The 19881-nt window shown below is 47.8% G+C and overlaps 1 protein-coding gene across 36 annotated transcripts in view; it reads left to right on the forward strand.

The window, feature by feature from the left end:
* The window catches only part of LOC149370499 (uncharacterized), a 586025-nt gene that overhangs the window by 518675 nt on the left and 47469 nt on the right, over positions 1–19881 (forward strand). For 17 of the 36 annotated variants that reach the window (XM_089561750.1, XM_089561766.1, XM_089561742.1 and 14 more), the window contains 7 exons: positions 183–312; positions 2046–2158; positions 5368–5518; positions 6085–6349; positions 8739–9053; positions 17659–17751; positions 19478–19549. In XM_089561750.1, the coding sequence (XP_089417876.1) occupies positions 183–312; positions 2046–2158; positions 5368–5518; positions 6085–6349; positions 8739–9053; positions 17659–17751; positions 19478–19549 (1139 nt within the window). The remainder of the gene's footprint in view (positions 1–182; positions 313–2045; positions 2159–5367; positions 5519–6084; positions 6350–8738; positions 9054–17658; positions 17752–19477; positions 19550–19881) is intronic. The other 19 variants (XM_089561814.1, XM_089561821.1, XM_089561836.1 and 16 more) reach the window with 4 other exon arrangements.

Here is a 19881-nt window from a genome sequence, read left to right on the forward strand (position 1 = left end):
TGGTGTGCTTGGTATTTAATTCCATAGAAACGAATGCGCCTTTTTTCATTCGCAAAGGTGAATTGCATTGCACGGGTCCAGTCTGAGCAGGTCTGCTTGAGCTTTGTGCTTGAAGCTTTTTTTGTTGGCTAACTGGAGATATTCTCTTTTCTCTCTCTCTCTATCCTCCTCCCCCTGAGTAGAAGTGCAAAACTGCCTGGTCTGTGTGGCCCGCCGTATCCCCGCGAACGAGAAGATTCCAGCCTCTGTAGGTGTGGAGCAGTTCACGACACGCCTCGACCTCAGCGGCAAAATCCTTGCTGTAGACACCAGGTGGGTACATTGGGCTTCTTTCCTCCTTTGCGTCTTCCGGGGGTCTCTGTTTCGGATTCCTGCCACATAGAAGTGTGCAGTTTCTTGCAAATAAGAGTCGTCGAGCCGCAAGTTGTTGAAGGGATGCTCGGGACAAATTGAAGTTGGCTTTACTGGTGATAGATCGCTGCGTTCTAACGACAGAAAGTCTCCTTTTTCTGAAAAATGGAACTTTCGCGAGCAAGAAAAGACGAAAGACCGAGAAAAAGGCACAGTCAACGCCAGCTGTTTTTTCTGAGGAAACTACGCTGATGTCAAGACAGTTTTTTTCACGCGAATCTCTGGGGCTTGGTTACACCACCATCCATCTCCAGGACAGTAATCACAGAGTCCTTCTCGGTCTTAACGTCACGAGTGGCAGGGCAGAAACGTTCCATTTTCAGATGCAATTTGCTCAGCAAAATGTGCGTCTGTTTGAGCTGAATCACCATTGCCGGAAGGCAAGTTTTTTTTAAGAACCAAAATTGGATGGGAGGAAGCCCTCCACATCATTTCCTTGAATGCTGAATAGGAAATGGGGGAAAGAAAAAAGAAAAAAAAAGATTTTTCTTTTTTTTTGAAGTTTGGAGTTTATTCATTGGTTTTGTTATGCACATAACAAACGCGCAATGAAGCAGGAGCTAAAGGCATTAGCCTGACAAGGGCTCCTGTCCTATCGAGCAGTAGTGGCAGACAGGATGCAATTTCGCACAAAACTAACAAGCATATACAATACATCTTACCTACAATACAAAAGACGCGGGTTCGATCCCGGCCGTGGCGGCTAGAATTTCTTTGGAGGAGAAATTCTAGAGGCCCGTGTACTGTGCGATGTCAGTGCACGTTAAAGAACCCCAGGTGGTCGAAATTTCCGGAGCCCTTCACTACGGCCTCTCTCATAGCCTCAGTCGCTTTGGGACGTTAAACCCCACAAAACCAAAACCAAACCATAAAAAAAATCTCACCACCGGCACCCTCTGGAGTTAGCGAAGTTGTGGTTATTAGGCAACATTAAGCCCCATTACTTCTAATTGGGAGTGGATGTATGCGTTGCAGCTGGTGGCATGATTCTAACGATGTTCTGCGAGGCTGCGAAATGACTCTGAAAAGAATTTTTATTTGGAACACTCATCCACTAGTTTTACAGCTCGCTGTCTTGAATGTCTTCGTGTCAGCTTTACACTAGCCTTAACTATCCAGTGGGCTACTTTGTGGGTAGGGAGAGAAGTTACTCCAGAACTCTGCAAGTGCTAATTTTTGTCACTGGTGCACTAATTGTTGTGCACTGATTAATGTGCGAGCTCTGTACTGTTCCTGGCTCAGTTAGTGACGAGCATTGCATTTTTTCGGGCCACTGTAAGGTCTGTATATATACGAAGCAGTATGTTTTTCTGCATAAAGAGCAGCGCAGCCTAAATCTAGACTTGTCGTGGCAATACGTTGCCCTTCGTGACTACACTTCATGAGAACACCTCGCTGGTATCTATTCGCTGGTTATGTTTAAAATCCGCAATTTTCTGTGGCGGAAAACCTGAAATTCTTCGAATTAAGAGTAGACCACTGGCCTATGTTGCCGAGGTCCATTTTGTGGGAGGAAACCAGCGATGAAAAACCTTGCCAGGGACGGGAACTGAGCCCGCGACGTGGACGGGGGAGGGGGGAAAAAGTGGAAAGGGAAAGTGGTCGTGGCTCCCTCACACCCACGACTGTTGCAGTGGTGTGTCTTCGACGTACAGCCAGTACCTCAACAAGTCCCTCGTTGGACGTGTGATCCAGGAGCTCTGTGAGTCCAGGGACCTCCACAAGTTGGATCAGCACCTTAAAGAGGGTGAGCTCTCTGCCTTCCCCCCCAATGCGAGGGCGCGCTGGCTGGGAGCTGTATCGAATCGGACCTCTGGAGTTCAGGAAGGGGGGCCCTGCAGGCTCTGGTTGCATGTTTATGTGCGAGTAGCGCTTCTTCTGGTGGCAGCACTTTGGGAAAGTACCTTTGGTAGCTTGCCATCGTTTAGGGCTCGGTTGAGGCTTTGCGGTGGAGTCTGCTCCTGGTGGTGGTGTAGCTCGAGTTTAAAGGGACACTGAGGAGAAATTGAAGTTGACTTGCATCGACAGAATACCAGCTCCTGATTACAAAAACACCACTCATACTGACAACAAAGGTCTTGTAACGTAGAAAAGAGCAAGAACCAAAATACAGGTATTGCCGCCACAGGCCAAACTCGCAAGTACAAATGTGATGACGTCATAGGACAAAACAGTGTTGCTAGAACCAATAATTCTAGCAACACTAGGACACGAGAAGCCACTAATCACTGAGGGGCAGCAAATGCATGCGCAAATCTCCTTGACGTCGCCAGATGGCGCCACGTACCCGACAGCTACGCGCGCTCCTGCAGCGCTGGGACCAATCAGCGCCTGCTCACAGCGGGATGCGGGCTCCCGGTATTCTGCTAACGGTAAACAAGGTACACGGTATGCTAAAGGTGTCTATTTGCGAGAACTTCGTTGACGACTTCGAGTACTGGATCCATTGTAACGCTGGCAAAACGCCGGTGCAAACGTAAACAAAGTGACGGCCGCAGTAGCCCTTAGATGCCTTCAACGTGCGGCCGGCGGTAGCTTTCTTTTCGGCTGCTGCTGGGCCGCACTGCTGGCCGCCAGAAATCACGGAGTCTGCATTACGTCATGTGCACGTCATGTTTCACGTCACTTAGTCCTGTGTCGTCATAGGAGAATCCCAAGTTTGAATCAGAGCGGCGGGAAAAACTTTTTCAACTTCGAATCCAAATTTCTTGGAAATAAATGCATCTTTCGCTGTCGGCCAAGTGGCAACAAAGCCATGAAATGCCGAACTATCGGATTTTGCTACAAAAAAATATGAATAGAGCTCTCCTCAGTGTCCCTTTAAGAACGACGGACGAACAATGCATGGCGTGGAAGAGCGTTTCTGTAAGGTTCTCACTGTCCTCATCTATACTGTGTTGCATTTGAGTGCTGTTTTTGCTGTTCAAGAAGATTGGTGAACACAAGATGGTGTTTGTTCAGTTGTGATGTTCCCTCTTTCATCATTCCCTTCCCCAGTGGTCTAGACCAGTTAATCCCTTTGGACCTACTAGGGTGGCATTGTAGGGGCTGGCAGGTGAAAGGGGATTGACCATGGATTAACGGCATTACTCATGGCGTCATGATAGTTGATCTGTGCCATTGGGAAATGCTGCTTCGTTCTTGAGCTGTATCAGACTATAGCAGCGTACCTTACAAGAACGAAAATCCTCAATATTCTTTATCTCCCCGTACTGTAAATGAGTGGAGCCAGCTACAGTTAAACGTGGGTAACAAAATCAAGAAAAGTCTGCATTTATTTTTTGTTCCATGCAGGTTTTCGTTACTACAGTCGCCGACCAATTTTTCTGACTCGGCGGGACCCGAAAAACGGTCCGAATAATCGAACTGTCCGAAAAATTCGTGAACTTCAAAAAATACTTTTCTGCAAATAACCGGCTTTCAAAATTGGGAAAATCGCTGCTCCTGATGTTCCACTTACAAGCGATATTAGACTCTATATGAGTCATAGCCATGCTTTCTTCATGTCCGCACCTTATCACATCGTGACACCAGATAGTGCGACGCGGCCGCGGTCATGCCGCGAATGAATGCACTTAAGCAAGAAGCAAGAGCAGTCAGTTTGCATGGGGCAATGACATTCGCAAAGACCGAGAGGTAACCTATGGGTAACCTATGGGAAGACGCGAGCGGAAGCGAGCGCCTCCGAGTGCAGTCTCTCCCGTCTACTGCGTTTGCTGCCCTGCACCGCGGGGTGCGTCGTCCAATCCGCAACTGACGCTGCAGCTGTCCCGTTGCACCGTTTTCAATGCGATCGCCCTTTGTAGGCCATCTCGATGGCAATGGAGAGCATCTCATTATCTCGAATGGCAATGATGGAGAACAATTAGCCAAGCCTATCCTAGCCAGTCTGATTGCACCCGCCGAGCCGATTCCGTTTAAATCCAAGATGGCACCTTTCACGGTGGCGGCAGACGGGTTGGTAGTGACAGCGATGCCCGCTCGCGTCTATATTAGGCTGAAGTAACAAACTTTTGGTTGAAAAATGGTCATCATAATGTTGTTGGTGTGTATTTTAGTCCGAAAATTTGAACTTTGAGACTCCGCAAAGTCCGAAATATCGGCCGTGAAAACGTACACGTTCCTATGAGGTGCGCGACAGTTCCTCAGCGAAGTCCAAAATATCGAGCTAGTCCAAATTATTGGAGTCCGAAATATCGCTCGGCTGGCTACTGTACTAGTTTTCTTTTGAAAACTCGGGAAGACTGTACAGAATAGAAGCCGGAAAGAAAATTTAATTAAATAGCCTAAGAAATGTTCACAGTAAACCTCCTTTGCTCAAAGCCGTAAACGTGGACAGAAATTTTGTGGTCGCATTGATAACGCGAGCAACTGAGCAGAGGCGATGGGTGCACGCTGCTCGTTCCGTAGCTTCATCGCTACATCCTGTCTTTTTATCACGAGCTGTTGTAGTGCCATCTGGTGTGATGCTACAAAAGCAAAATCTGTGGAGACTGCTACATTTGTCTCGGAGTTGCGCCGATCTTCTGGAGCACGACGCATTGTGTCAACTGTGTTCGTGCGTTGAGACCTTAGATATTCCTCACATAGCAGTTGTGTGATTTATATCATCGTGAAACTTTTGCATGATTCTGCCAAATTTCAAGTAGCGAAGAACTAGTTAATAATAGTCGACATGGTGAGTTCGTTATATCAAGTTGGCTGCCACAGCATTTTCGTTCCACAGAGTCTGCAAATACACACACTTTGACGGGGGTGGGGTCGGGAAATTGAGAAACTTTGTAATGTTGAGAGATTCGCTACATGGAGGTTTGCTACAACCAGGTTTAACTGTACTGTCATCCCTTACTAGCAGCGATGCTTTAGAGCAGGCCGTTTGTTGACTTGCCAAGGTAGAGCCTGTAGTATGTTGCAGATATATGAATAAATTGTGAGGTTCTCCCTTTATCGGTGCAGCCCTTCAGCAGGGCCAGCACACGAGCGCCATCTACCGGCTCCAGGTGACGCCCGACAAGTCTCTGCTGGTGCAGACAAAAAGCAAGCGCTTCAACTACAACCAGGTCACGAGTGAACCCGAGTTCCTCATGGCCACCCACTCCATCATCCGGTGAGCCTCTGTGAACCTTATAGTGCTTTCTTTGTTCTTGTTTTGAAGCATGCCTGGAGAAAGCGGGAGTAGGTTGGGAAGGAGACAGATTTGTATTTCGCTTGCTCCCCAGCAGGTAACAATACTCGTTTGATATTGATTAGCTTGTTTTTTTTTTACCTAGGTTAGTGAAAACGTGCAAGTACGGTGCGCTCTTTTACCATGCCTAATGTCGTTTCACACTGTAAGTGGTCTTGAGAAAAAGCTTTCTGTAGTGTTGCAAAATGCGTTTGTGTGGTTGTGCCATTGGCTATAATTGTTTATTGCTCAGTGAGGCTCTGGTTTTTTGTACCCAGTGAAAGGAATTTATCTAGGAGATAAATTCGTGGTTGTCCGCTAGGCATTTTTAGGGGTAGGATATTCTGTTGGATTTCAAGGCGGATTGATCTACTTGTCATCTTATTAGAGACTGCCTGGTCAGGGGCGTTATGGAAATGGGTGTTTGGTGCAAGTGTGGTCTTTTGAGGGTGTTGTGTGATGCCCGCTGACTGGCCATTTCCGTCCTCCCCGTACTTTGTGCCCCCCAGGGACAGTGAGGCCCCGTCCCCGGATGAGCTGAGCAGGGTCCCCACTCCAGTCAACGGGGCCCCCTCGTCGTCTTCGTCGTCCGGTCCGACCGCCCCCAGCGGCAGCGGCTCGGTGGGGGGCGGTCCCCCCGTGTCCAACACTTTCTTCCACCTGAGCCCCTCTTCTTCGGGGGGCAGCCAGGACTTCTCCCTGCTCCCCATGGAGATGTTCCCGTCGTCCTCCTGGCCCGAGGAGGATGACCTCACGTCGGCCAACACACCCAAGGTACGCACTCTCCCTCAGTCAGTGCTGGTCCGATGGAACCTCGGCCAAGCATCCACGCACGTTGCTCCCATCGTCAGTCTATGGTGCAGGAATCAAGAGCTCGTTTTGGTGTGTCCATGCCACCAGGAATAGTTTGGGGAGGGGCTGCATGTGGCAGTTTGTTCTGCCACTAAAGCAGGTCGAGACACTGCATTCTATGATAAGCAGCGATGCAATGTGCAACGAGTCTGAGTAGAGTTGGGAGAGGAAAAAAAAAAAAACTGCTACCAAACTGGCATGAACCTTCTAACCGATGCCGGTGAATCTGGTCGACTTTCTGTGGTGGTGTACAGGGGGTTTTTAGTTTAAGGCCTGCCGTGCTCTGGCACACTCCTTCAGGCAGCTTCTTTGCGGCAGGCTGTTTGATCTCTGCCTTAGGGACAGTGTCGCACGAATGCATGTCTTTTGGCATGGGAGGTCCTTGCAGGCGTTCCTGCTACGTCTACTAGTGTCACCCCCTAATGTAGGCACCAATGGCAGTAAGAGGTAGCTCACTTGGGAATTTTGCTCTAGGTCAGGTAATAGTGTGGATGGTGTGAATAGAGGGGCTCAGGAGGTGCGTACACTGCACAAAGCATGTGAAATTGCAGGAAATGGCAGATTACAGAAGTTTTAAGTAATACTGACTGCTGGGCTGGAAGGAACTCCCAAGTCCCACGTGGTTGTCACATGTCATCGCTGATGAAGTGCACAAGTTTTCCTTGTCACCCCTCTCCTGCCCGCCGCTCTTGGCTGTGCTCATTTTGCTGGTAGCGAACTTTCGAGATAAAGCGTGCAAAGTTACTGGAACATTCTGGAACAACGTAGAATCGGCTCCGCCTGGATGCGATCAGTCAAGGTAGATCTGGTCGCGTCTTGCATCACAAACAAAGCGATAAAGCAGTCTGCCGGCACCTTTGAAGAATGAACAAATGAACGCTACAGAGATTCGTAGCAATGTTATGTGTATGGGAATCTGAGCGACTGCTCCGGTGAAGCAGTGGTCCCGGGTTCGATCCCCGGACCAGGACGAATTTTTCTTTAACTACGAAGTTTCTGAGAAAGCTGTATAGCTTTCCTTTGTAGCCGTATGGCTGCGCTCGGGTGGACGTCAATGAGTAATTACTCCCTTATTACAAATCTACTCCACCTTGGGGGATTCCCCTAAACATTTGGTAAACACTGTTCCCACTTCGAGTTATTGGTCAATTCGTTCTCGCCCTACCATAAGCCTGCCGTCCCGGTTAGCTCAATTGGTAGAGCGACTGCTCCGGTGAAGCGGTGGTTCCGGGTTCGATCCCCGGACCAGGACGAATTTTTCTTTAACTACGAAGTTTCTGAGAAAGCTGTATAGCTTTCCTTTGTAGCCGTATGGCTGCGCTCGGGTGGACGTCAATGAGTAATTACTCCCTTATTACAAATCTACTCCACCTTGGGGGATTCCCCTAAACATTTGGTCAACACTGTTCCCACTTCGAGTTATTGATTAATTCGCTCTCGCCCTACCATAAGCCTGCCGTCCCGGTTAGCTCAATTGGTAGAGCGACTGCTCCGGTGAAGCGGTGGTTCCGAGTTCGATCCCCGGACCAGGACGAATTTTTCTTTAACTACGAAGTTTCTGAGAAAGCTGTATAGCTTTCCTTTGTAGCCGTATGGCTGCGCTCGGGTGGACGTCAATGAGTAATTACTTCCTTATTACAAATCTACTCCACCTTGGGGGATTCCCCTAAACATTTGGTCAACACTGTTCCCACTTCGAGTTATTGATCAATTCGCTCTCGCCCTACCATAAGCCTGCCGTTCCGGTTAGCTCAATTGGTAGAGCGACTGCTCCGGTGAAGCGGTGGTTTCGGGTTCGATCCCCGGACCAGGACGAATTTTTCTTTTAACTACGAAGTTTCTGAGAAAGCTGTATAGCTTTCCTTTGTAGCCGTATGGCTGCGCTCGGGTGGACGTCAATGAGTAATTACTTCCTTATTACAAATCTACTCCACCTTGGGGGATTCCCCTAAACATTTGGTCAACACTGTTCCCACTTCGAGTTATTGATCAATTCGCTCTCGCCCTACCATAAGCCTGCCGTCCCGGTTAGCTCAATTGGTAGAGCGACTGCTCCGGTGAAGCGGTGGTTCCGGGTTCGATCCCCGGACCAGGACGAATTTTTCTTTAACTACGAAGTTTCTGAGAAAGCTGCATAGCTTTCCTTTGTAGCCGTATGGCTGCGCTCGGGTGGACGTCAATGAGTAATTACTTCCTTATTACAAATCTACTCCACCTTGGGGGATTCCCCTAAACATTTGGTCAAACCGTAAAACCTGGCACCCTGGAGGTTTCGTCGCTGAATGAGCGCCACACGGCTGCTCTGTCCCAGGGTGGCAAGAGTGTGGCCGGGGGCGACGATGGCGACGAGGAGTACGGCTCGTCCCTGCCACCTCCTCCTTCGACGACGCCGGGGGCCGCGCCTTCGCCCTACACAACGGGGGGCGGCACATCATCCTCGGACGACGGCGGAGCGCAGAAGCTGCGCAACCTGCTCACCCAAGGTCTGGGGGGCGCCGGTGGCAGCGGCGGAGGCGAGGAGACGGATGCCCCGAGCAGCAGCCGGTCGGAGAACGTCATCCTCCGCGAGCTTCTCAACCAGGACGACGAGGAGGAGCGGCAGGAGGGGAACAACATGCTGCGACGGGTGAGCACCAGTTGTTGTTGCTCTTCCCCTGCTTCTCTCTCTCTCTCGCACCTTACTTTTGAACGTTGGAAAGGATGCCAATGTTTGTGACCCTCAAAAAGCATGGCTGAGCCCAGCCGAGTGAAGCAAATTCACAAAAAAAAAAGATGTCGTTTGGTAACCTCTGGCGTGTAATTTTGCCGTATCCTACTATTATTATTATTGTTATTATTATTAGAGAGACGAAATTTGTCATGCACGGAGATCCGATCACGTTGCTGCATTGGTTATTTGCAGACACTTGTCAAATTTTTTGTGACTTTGCAGTCAAGGTGTGCCTAGTGGGGCGTGCAGCAGCCCTGATAATCTGGGGAACCAACCTTGTGGAACACCCGGGACTGTTGGGAGTAATGTAGGGCAAGCCTTTATTTATTTATGCAATATCCAACATTGCCATCTGGAGTTATGGTAAGGGCATAATTAACACGGAACAAAACAGCAAGAAAAGGATGTAGCAGATTATACAAATTTGGCAAAAAGGATGAAGAACGCTATGACAGGCAATGCGAAAAGAAGAAATGTGCTCGACACAGTTGCGGTGCCCAGGCTCATGATTGATTTGTACAATAGATAAATTGATTGTACAATATTAGGCGAATAAAGAATGTTTATAGGGCACACTTATAACGGGTCACATCGGCTAAAAAAAGAAATGAAACACTAACAAAGAAAAGGAAATAGCGCCGTAAGAGTTTAGCATGGTCCCCTGGTGTTCCAACAGAACGTCTTGAGAAGGTTGAAAAAAGGATCCAGTGGTTTTGTCATGGAAAGGCACAGCTGCTGAAGCAGTGATGTTTCGATGCTTTGTGGTGCAAGCCGTGTCCCTGCCCCCAAGGGAATGATGGGGGTAAACGGCCCGCCTGTTTGCGAGGGCATGGAACGGGCCCACCCGAGAGCTTCCCTCCGATTGTCTCACTGAGGGCTGTGGGAAGCGTCAGTGGCACCCTTTGCCCCGCTTCGGCAGCAAGCTGACAACAACACTCTTCCCTCTGACCAAGACGGCCTCCTCCCCTGTTGTGCAACCCCCCTTGTGCATCTGTGACTGGCCGTGGTGTGATGCATGTCCCACTCTCGTGTGGCTTTAATCGAGGTGCATTCATGCCTGTGAGTCGCGAAGGGCATGGCGACCAGCCGGGATGGTGACTGGGGGGAGGTGTGAGCTGTGGGTTGGGTTGCTTTACCTGTAGATCGTTTGGAATCAGAGTTATTGGTGTTGACCGTGGTCTTCTCTGTTACAGTAAACCCCGCTGTGCTATACTCCGATATAATAAAGCTAAACTGCGGTCCCATTTTGTCTTCGGTAGACTACTGTATTTCTTTTCGTTTATAGTAAAGATTTACTTTTGTTTTTTTTTTTACAAAAAACGGCTATAGTAAAGAGCATCTGGCCGTGGCAACGTACTTCCCACAGAATGATAGCGGCAAGCGCAAAATGGAAGATCGTGAGGCGAACATTTTGGAGGCAAATGAACGACGATAAAACGGCGCTTTTTTGAGGTGGTTAATTAAAAGACTAGCGCATAAAACTAGCAGTGATGTGATAGCTGCGCCAATTGCGCCGATGTGCGCCAAAAGGCAAAACCTGCTACATCCTGCTACATTTTTGTTATTGTGCGCCAAAGCTGCGCCAAACGCGTATTTTCACTTTGATGTTACGCCTGATGTTGTCAGAGCAGTGCGAGGGGCAAGCAAAAGGTACAGAGAACGTTTGGCAGCTGAAGAAGAGCAGGCTGCCAAACGGCAGCGTGCCAATGTGCCGAAGATGACACCAAGTGATGCTGACAAAACCCTCAAGCTGGAAGTAGAAACAGCAAAGAAAATGCTGGTGAATGCAGAGCTGCTCATCAACAATGGCATAAAGATGAAGAATTTTGGTGATATGGAAAGTGGGCAGGCCATGCTTGCTGAAGGAAAAACAAGGCTTTCAGCTGCTGTTGACAAAATGTCGCCTAAGGCAGCCAACTGGGCAGTATTTTGCAGTTAAAGACTGAATGATGTTGCTCACAGAAAAAAGGCACAGAATAGGTCCACTGCTTTTTGATAGGCCAAGAAGCCGAAAAGTTGTGCTGTCGTCTACATAATTATTATTCAGTTCAAAACGTAGAGAATGTTATTTCATTGTTTTTCTGTAAGCTTGTGATCTGCATTCTAGTCATTTTTAAAGAAAAGTTCCAGTGAATTCCTTGTTGTCCATTTATAACTGCTGTCCTATAGGTGCTTGGCGGCTATAACACAGCGCTGATCTATACTTGGTCGCATAAAAATTTACATGACACTGAAGTTCTAAAATTAGTTATTTGGGCCAACATATGATGTTTCACAATTGCCTCTAATTTAATTAAATTATTGCCAAAACCACGATCTGATTATGAGGCACGCCGTAGTGGGGGACTCCAGAATTGGACCACCTGGGGTTCTTTAATATGCACCTAAATCTTAGTACACGGGTGTTTTTGCATTTTGCTCGCATCGAAATGCCCCTAACATCCTATTGAACAGCACCTTTTTGTTCCCAAAGGTTTCCTCCTTATTTTACTATTTTACTTCTCGCAAAGTCAATTTTTTCACTTGCAATGAGCCTTGAGCTGCTCCAAAAGCTTGTTTCCCTGCTCCAAAATTCCCATTTGGCTGCTCCAAAAAGCTGCTCCAAAATGGCTTCAGCCAATCACATCACTGAACTAGGACAAAGACAGAGAAGGAGACAGGACGAGCGCTAAACATCAACTGAAGGTTTACTACACCAAACGTACTTAAAAACACTTCAGTGGCACATGTGCACACTGAGTTACAAAAAACTAATCAAGAAGTGGCAAACTGTTTCGAAGATACATGGTTTCTTTCCTGTCTCATGGTTTCCTGCCTCATGGTTTCCTTTCCTGTGTCTTGGTTCCTGTCTACATGGTTTCGTCCTGTCTCCTTCTCTGTCTTTGTCCTAGTTTTATGCGCTAGTCTTTTAATTAACTATGTCAAACCAACTAGCCCAGCTTTCCGCCTTGATTGTTTTGATGTGGCTTCAGCACCAAGTTCAAGACTGCGAGAAGCCAACTTTTTGAAGGCCTTGGGGCTGTGAGGCAAAGCGTGCGGCACGTACGATAAAAAGAAGTCAGCCGGCTGTGAACATAGAAAGAAGGCGACACGGTTTGCTGAGTAAGGAATGCCATTGCAGCATGGCAGTAGTGGCACTGTGTGGATGGCTTTGCCACGTTTCACTGTGTTAGGCGAATTTTTCAACTACTGCCTCTTAAATGACCACTGAGGCTGTGGATGGCAATGCCGTGTTCGCACAAAGCTTTGGTTTTTATATGGACGTAAACTGGCGTCGGATTCCTAGCCGCGTTGTATTCGTACAAATGCAGTACTTCCACAAGGCGTAAACGAAATCGAAAATGTGATAACAAAATGTGATAGCTAGAAATTAAGAATTTTCACAAAGGGTCAAGCTGCCGCGGTGGCTCACTGGCTACGGCGCTCAGCTGCTGACCCGAAAGACGCGGGTTCCATCCCGGCCGCGGCGGCTGAATTTCGATGGAGGTGAAATTCTAAAGGCCCGTGTGCTCTGCGATATGTCAGTGCACGTTAAAGAACCCCAGGTGGTCGAAATTTCCAGAGCCCTTCACTACGGCGTCCCTCATAGCCTGAGTTGCTTTGGGATGTTAAACAACAATGAACCAACCAATTTTTCTTTTATTGATGTTTTTCTGTTTAAACTGAAAAGTCCAACCCCTATATATAAGCCAACATTTTGCAATAGCCAGAGAGCATCCTCGAAGCAGTGCTGTCACCAACAACTGTTATAGTAAAGACCTTTATGTAGTAAAGATTTTTGGCGGTCCAAGTGAGTTTGCTTTAAAGGGGATCCACTGTACCAGCAACAAGAAGCTGGATGTAGAACAAGCTTCACATCACCTCTGAGGTATCGCTGTTGCTTTGACTGTTTGCGACTGCAAGGCCGTAAAATCGAGCAGTGTGCAGCTGTCGCTTTCGGACCTGCGCGACCATTTGCAAACTGCCGCTTTCCGATCAAAATGGCTGCCTAGATTTCGCAACTCGCTGGTGTGAATGCACCTTTTTAGTCTCCAGGTGTCACAGCTTGTGGCCAGACTGCATTTGAGATAAATTGTGCCTTCGCCTTCCTTAAGCGCCTCGGGGAACTATGCTGCTTGGGTCATATAAAGTGTCAACATCGGCCTGTCAGTTGCATGGCACAAGTTGCATGGAAACGGCATGCAACTGAAGCTTAAAAAGCATGTTGTGTGCTTGTTACAGCGGTCTCTTCTCGCTTGCATGTTTATCTTGTGATTACTTTTGCCCGAAGTAGCATGACCTTTGAAGTTTTTGCCTGTATGTGCTGTACCGCCTCTGCGAGCCAAAACTCACTTTATGTGGTATCGTATTTAAGTCTGGTCGTGTACAAAAGGTGTTCAGTGCCAAGAATTCACACACTGTCCACTTCTCATGCAGCCATAATAAACATGTGATTGAAAGAGCCTTTGATAGGACCGTCATTGTAAACAGAAGCTCCAGCTGGTTGTGTGGTGTCAGTTGCTAGCTTAAATCTTGATTTAATTTGTTTGTATCTTTTATGACAACATTTTGAAAAAGGTAGCAGTTTTCTTTTAATGAGTGCTGTGTGTGTTGCATTGTACATGTGAGGCGTATCGGCAAAACAGTGAGGATAGCACGCCATCTTTTAAATGAGAGCAGAATTCTGTGAGCAAGAATTCTTATGAGAACCAGTTTTACTCTGCACTGAAGCAGCTATGCAAGGGAGCTGAAATCATTATCATTGCGCAGTCCTGTTAAGGGATGGTGTGCGTGCAACCATGATCTCCTTCATCCACTTCGGCAGCCCTTTTAACGAGGCTTCAGCACAGTTGAAACAAGGAAGGCAGTGTTTACAGATAGGCTTTGTTAGACGCACTATGATATAACATGTCTTTCCAAATATGCAGATGGTGGGGCCCCTAATTTTTGGTGACTCGAAGAAAATGAAAGAAAGTTTTTCCCGTTGGTATTGTGATTGATGTCGGTGGGTGCGAGAGAACAACAGGATGGTGATTAACCTAATCGTGTGAATTATGAAAGCTGGAATCTACTTGCAATGCATAATTCTTCTGACATCGTGACATGCTCGCACCTTCTTGAGCCATCTTTCTTAGAAAGCATCTCATAATAAGTGTGAATTTCCCTATGTGCCTGGGGATTATAAATCAGTCCAGATTGCTCGCGTTATCGTTCATTGCCTCCACCAGTTCCAAATAGCTTTCTTGTAGCAGAGCATGTGGCTAACTAAGGTGATGCCCCATGATGCTAGGTGAACGTGAACATGTCATACTGTGGCCTCGTTAGTCCGCATTGAATTAATGTGCTGCTTTACAGATAAAGGCAGCAAGGACTGCTTGATCAACTTGGGCACCTTTTGGTTTGGTTGGGTTTGAGCCTTTTATGCTTGCTTTGGCTCACTCTCTGTTCTATTACTGTGTACATGTATGTGCATGAGTTGTCTCGGCGCAGTTTTCACTGCTTCCATGCTGATCTGTCGATGTGTGATTGTCACTGTGCTAGCCGAGGGGCATTTCATGTGTTGCATGCATGTAGTCCACCGTCTCACTTGCACAAATTTTGTGGTGTTCGATTTGCACTGCCAGATGGTGTGTGCGTGGTATGCTTCTTGCATGAGAGACCACCTTTGAGAAAAATCAGTGATAAATGCACGGTTGCAATGCAGACTGGGATGATGGAGGAGAGGCTCCTGTGAGGGAGGCTTGCTTGCACTTGGTGTGCGCTCGCTGAGGACTCTCTAGGTGCAATGTGTCTGCAGTGCATGTTTGTTGTCTGACAAGATAGCAGCGTGGCTGTGTTGTAGACGCTGCTTTGTGTTGGCACGTTTTGCATAGCCTTGGGCCTCTTAGTTGTACATATTTGCACAGTGAACACAAAGGCGGGAAGGGACGTACAAAGCTCGTTGCGTTCGAGGGCCAGCCGTTTTGAGGGAAGTGATTGCCGGCAGTAGCGCTCCAGTGATTTCGGAGGCGTGCGGTTTTAGAAATTGCGCGTTTAGTGGCATCTCTAGACAAAGGCAGTGACTAGATTTTGGTTTTGGGTGATGGCTAACTTTGGCCTCCACGGATAGATGGCCAAGTTCTAATGAAAAGAAGGCTATATCCCCGGAAAGCTGAACTTCTTAACTCTTTCGTTACCATGCCACTGTGCTTCAATCGCCGATGATCGAAAAATTAGAAGCGCTACGGCAGTGCGACCGTGGCCGCTACGGACTTGCTGAGTCACTCGATTTGTTGTTCACTCATTGAACTTAAATTTCCTGCTTAGTTTAAATTTTTGCCAAAAAGCAGCAATTTTTGAGACGCGCTTGAAGTTAGGGGTGCGGCGTTGGGCGCTCCGAACCAGCCGTCAACATCGGGAATGGTGCTCGCTCGCTTGAAAAAACCCCGTTGCACGCAATTCTGCTGTGTTTGCACAGCATATTTTTGATGCATCAATTAGCACAGACCCTGACAATGATGCTGTATCGTTGGGTATTGTTTCGAAGCTCTAACTGCGCAAACCAATCCCGGAACGTTGGCCTGTTATTTCGCTTTCTTTTTCCCGTCCGCTTGTGCGTGCGCATCTGGTTTGTTCAGAAGTTAGTTCCATTTTCGGCCTAGTTTGTTATTTCCCCTCGAGTCGTGCATTTTTGAAGTGCCCTTCGAGCAGAGGTTTATTGCGACATTACACGCGGTGAGGATGGCGTCGCGTGGAGTCGAGCTCGGGCACTTCGCGCGCGCGCTGTACATGATTCTTCAGCCTCTGCAGCCGATTTTTAAGATGCTCTGAGCAGCAGTGAGTCGGACGACGATGTTGGTTGGATTTTGATTCCGCAGCTATTTCGCAGCTGTACTTATCGCATACTATATATCGCTAATTGCAGCTATACTTTGCTGTGTTTTTATTTTTTTTTCCCGATTTTTTCGCAAATTAAATAAGTTCCTATTTGTATTTTTTGAACCACGCTTACCAAGCTTTCGTTTGGCACATAACATTACACTTCCAATTTTTTTCTGTTGGATTGTAGAAATCATATCAAGGATACTCTCAAATGAGCCTTTTCAAGAGGCATAAAGAAAAAAGTTTCTAGCTCGAAACAATTCATTATAATTTTAATATTGTAATGCCTTGTTTTAGACAGAATTTGAATTGTTTTGTAACTCTATAATTTTTTTAGTGAAAGTGTTTTCAAAGTTATTGTCATATAATCACAAAAATTTTGTTCTTTTTTATTTTTTGTTGTGTTGATTTTTTTCACATTACAAACCAGAATTTGTGTTCAAATAAATTTCGTAAAGAAGCGCATTGTATCTCAATCATTGTTATGCATTTTATATACTTTTATCTATCACACTTTTTAGAGAAAAAACATTGATCTGAGACATACAAAAAACGGTCCTTTTTCCTGTGGTAACGAAAGAGTTAAGGGATATATATATATATATATATATATATATATATATATATATATATAGCTTGGTCGCACTGCTGTTTACTTAAAAACGGTGGTCATGCAGTCTTTTTCGTAATTGAGATCGGGAATTTTAATTTAGTGACCGGAACAAATGTGTCGTATTAAAATCCTATTTTCTCGCCTGTAAATGTATCTCTTGCTGCATATATTGGGACTGGTACTTTGCTGTGTGCAGAAGGGGCAGTTGTTTGTATTGCTGCGGTGGATTGCTGACTGGATTGTGCCTGGACTTGATATCTTGAAGGTGTGTCTACGCCTGAATTGCTAAGGCCGATTGGTTGGACACTGATTGGGGCTTCTCCTCTGGCGGGCCCTGAAAATGTTTTCCTTTTTTTTGCGAGCATTTTCCCATCCATGACCAGCTCACTTCGAGGTGGGCAAATGGCATTTTGTTTTAAAAATGCGTTTTGTGCTGGCAGTTTCAAGATTGTTGAGCAGAAACGAGGGAAGTGTTCCCTCTTTGAACCTTTCTGCCAGAAGGCGTGCATCTTCCTGCCAACAGTTGGGGGGGGGGGAGAGATTTGGGATTGCTTTCGTCTGGGGCCGCGTTTGTAGATGGCAGCTATTCTGCGCCTGCCGCAAAATGCGTTTGCAAATAAAAAATAAACTGCCACCTTTGTATGCAGTACTTGGGTGAAAATAACCCAGGACAACTCAGGAATAACTATGGAAAGCTACAGAAACCTAACTACGGAAAGATAACTACGGACAAGTTGGCAACTACGGAATAACTACGTAAACCTAACTACGGAGAGATAGATACGGAAATGTAACTACGGAAAGATAACTACGGACAAGTCTAAATTGGGAAGAAGTGGGCATGAATGTGTGTCGTAGAGTGTTGCGCTGGGCAGCGATTGAGGCTCGGGGCAATTGTCATCCTCGAGTTAGCTGCTTAGCGAGTTGCCGGTGAGGAGGCGTCTGGGCGTTTGTGTGTGTGTGTGTTTGTGTGTGTGTGCGCTTTCCAGGGAAAGTGGTGAGAGGATGGGGAAAAATGGGGGAAGCGAGCGTGTCGGTGGAGCGGGGTGTCTGTGGTCCTGCTCGCAGTTGCTGAATAGCGAGGACAGTGGGGACAAGAGTTTCCGCAGGTCGCAGGATCTGCTCATTCAGCAGCTGCTCAAGGCCGAGTCGCCCGACAAGGTAATCACCACCACCACCACCACCCCCCATGTGCCTGGGCAGCCAGCGATGATGCTCGCAGCCGTTCTCTCTCTCTGTCTGCCTCTCTGGGCTCTCCCCATGCCTGCCGGGCACGTGCATGGAGCCGAGACTGACTTGACTTGCACTGGGCGCGGGAAGGTCACACACTGGTTGCGGGAGATTGTGTTCAAGCAGCGCCTAGTGGCATTTGAGGCAACTCTGTGCTCAAAAGCGGGGGTTCTCAGTTATCTTGGCATCGGGAAGCGTATAACGGCTATGAAAGCATGCTGAAGAGCCCCATGTGTCTGGGCTTTCGTCCCTTTGTGCCCGACTTGCATACAAAAGTGCCCGAGTCCAGTCGATGACGGCTGGCCGTACAGTACGATTAGTCCGAAATAAAGCAGGTAAAGCCAAAGGTGATGGTGTAAGCATGCTCAGGGTGCCGAAAAAAGCCAAGGAACCCAAGGGCTCTGCGGAGACCAGTTGAACCTGCTTGAAACCAGGCACGTTCTGGCTTTGAATTAATTGCGCTCGTGGTACGGAGCCGCGGGAGGGCGGTTGCCTCGGCCAGACATTAGCTCGACTTCGTTCAGCCTCTGGACTGACCACCGCTATTGTACGCACTCGATTGCTTTGCCATGTTGGCTACTTGGAAGCAGTCTGACTAAAATAACTCTCAGCTTATCTTGCTTGTGTTATACAGGAAGCTAGATCACCCCCTCAGCTTCAAGCCAGCTTCAGGCGTGGCAGTTAATCTTTTGCAAATTAACCGTGCCCTTGAAATGCAGTATGACTGAAAGCTACAGAAACCTAACTACGGAAAGGTAACTACGGAAAGATAACTACGGACAAGTCGAAATTGGGAAGAGGTGGGCACGAATGTGTGTCGTAGAGTGTTGCGCTGGGCAGTGATTGAGGTTCGGGGCAATCGTTGTCCCCGAGTTAGCTGCTTATCGAGTTGCCGGTGAGCAGGCGTCCGGGTCGCATATCTCAAGCCAAATGCAGATTACATGGAAACCCAGCGCCACGTGGCATAGTGGTTGGGCAGGGGTTTTGCAGGCTCTTTGCTTTGTCTGTGCGCGTACCTGGTGCACGGGTGCTCCATGTCTCTCTCTCCCACTTTTTTTTCCCCCTCTGCTGGGAGAGTGTCGGAGGCCGAGAGACAACTGCTGCCGCAGCATTGGTGTGCTGCTTCTCCTCGGTGCGGCCGTCGCAAATCGCGCGGCATTTTGACTGCGTTTACCGTTGGGAGTTTCGATTGAATGCTGGTGCGGTGCTGCCTCCAGACCAGCGTTTCTTCAATTAGAGGCAGTTCAGTATGGGGACGGAACAGCTAGGTTGACCACAGGCTGAACATGGGGACGGCATTGCTGAGCCCGTTACTGGTTTCATTTGTGAGTGTATACAGGAGTGTTGCTGAACCCACCAGTAAAGATCCAGCAGAGAGCAAAGGCAGAAGTTTTGCTCCTGTGTTTGGGTTTTTGCGTTAGTCGAAAGTGCACTGAGCCGTAAAACACAGAGAGAGGGGGAACAGAAAGAGAGATCAGGTTGTTCAGGCATCTACCTGCCACCTGTCTTGACCAGGCTTGTGTGCCTTCTTGGAACGCGCTGTGACTGTGGGTGTTGGCCTCTCGAGGCCTTGGGAGTGTTGGTGCACGTAGAGACGGCCTGCACGCCCTTGTCTGACCCTTTTTTCACTGGTGTCTCATTTGAACGCATGTGTCAGCTCTTTGCCAGCCGCGTGCTCTTGCCTGCTGCATGGTTAGCCGCCTCTGCTGTTGAGAAAAGAGGAATAAAGGTTGGCCAGTTGTCTGTGCATTTTGGTTTTGGGGCCCCATTTTCTTCTTGCTTGCGCGTTTGGTCCCCCGTGTTGTGTGGATTGGTTGTGTGTACACTCTGTTCATCTTGGAGGAAGTGCAGGTCTGAGGGTGATTGATTGATACTGGTGTGGGGGGGCTTTTGTTTTGCCCGACCCGTGTCTGTGTTGTTGCGGTGTTCATTTAAAAAGGTTGCACCTTACTGTCATTGGAGCGTGGCAGTTTTTTTTTTGTCTTTATGTGCTTGCTGGCTACTCACTTGTATTGCAGAAGAAACGAGGCTTGGGCATGTTGTTGGTATGACATACTTAAG

This window comes from Amblyomma mixtum, chromosome 1 (genome assembly GCF_055824585.1).
Source record: "Amblyomma mixtum isolate Tamu chromosome 1, ASM5582458v1, whole genome shotgun sequence".
NCBI classification, from domain to species: Eukaryota; Metazoa; Arthropoda; class Arachnida; order Ixodida; family Ixodidae; genus Amblyomma; species Amblyomma mixtum.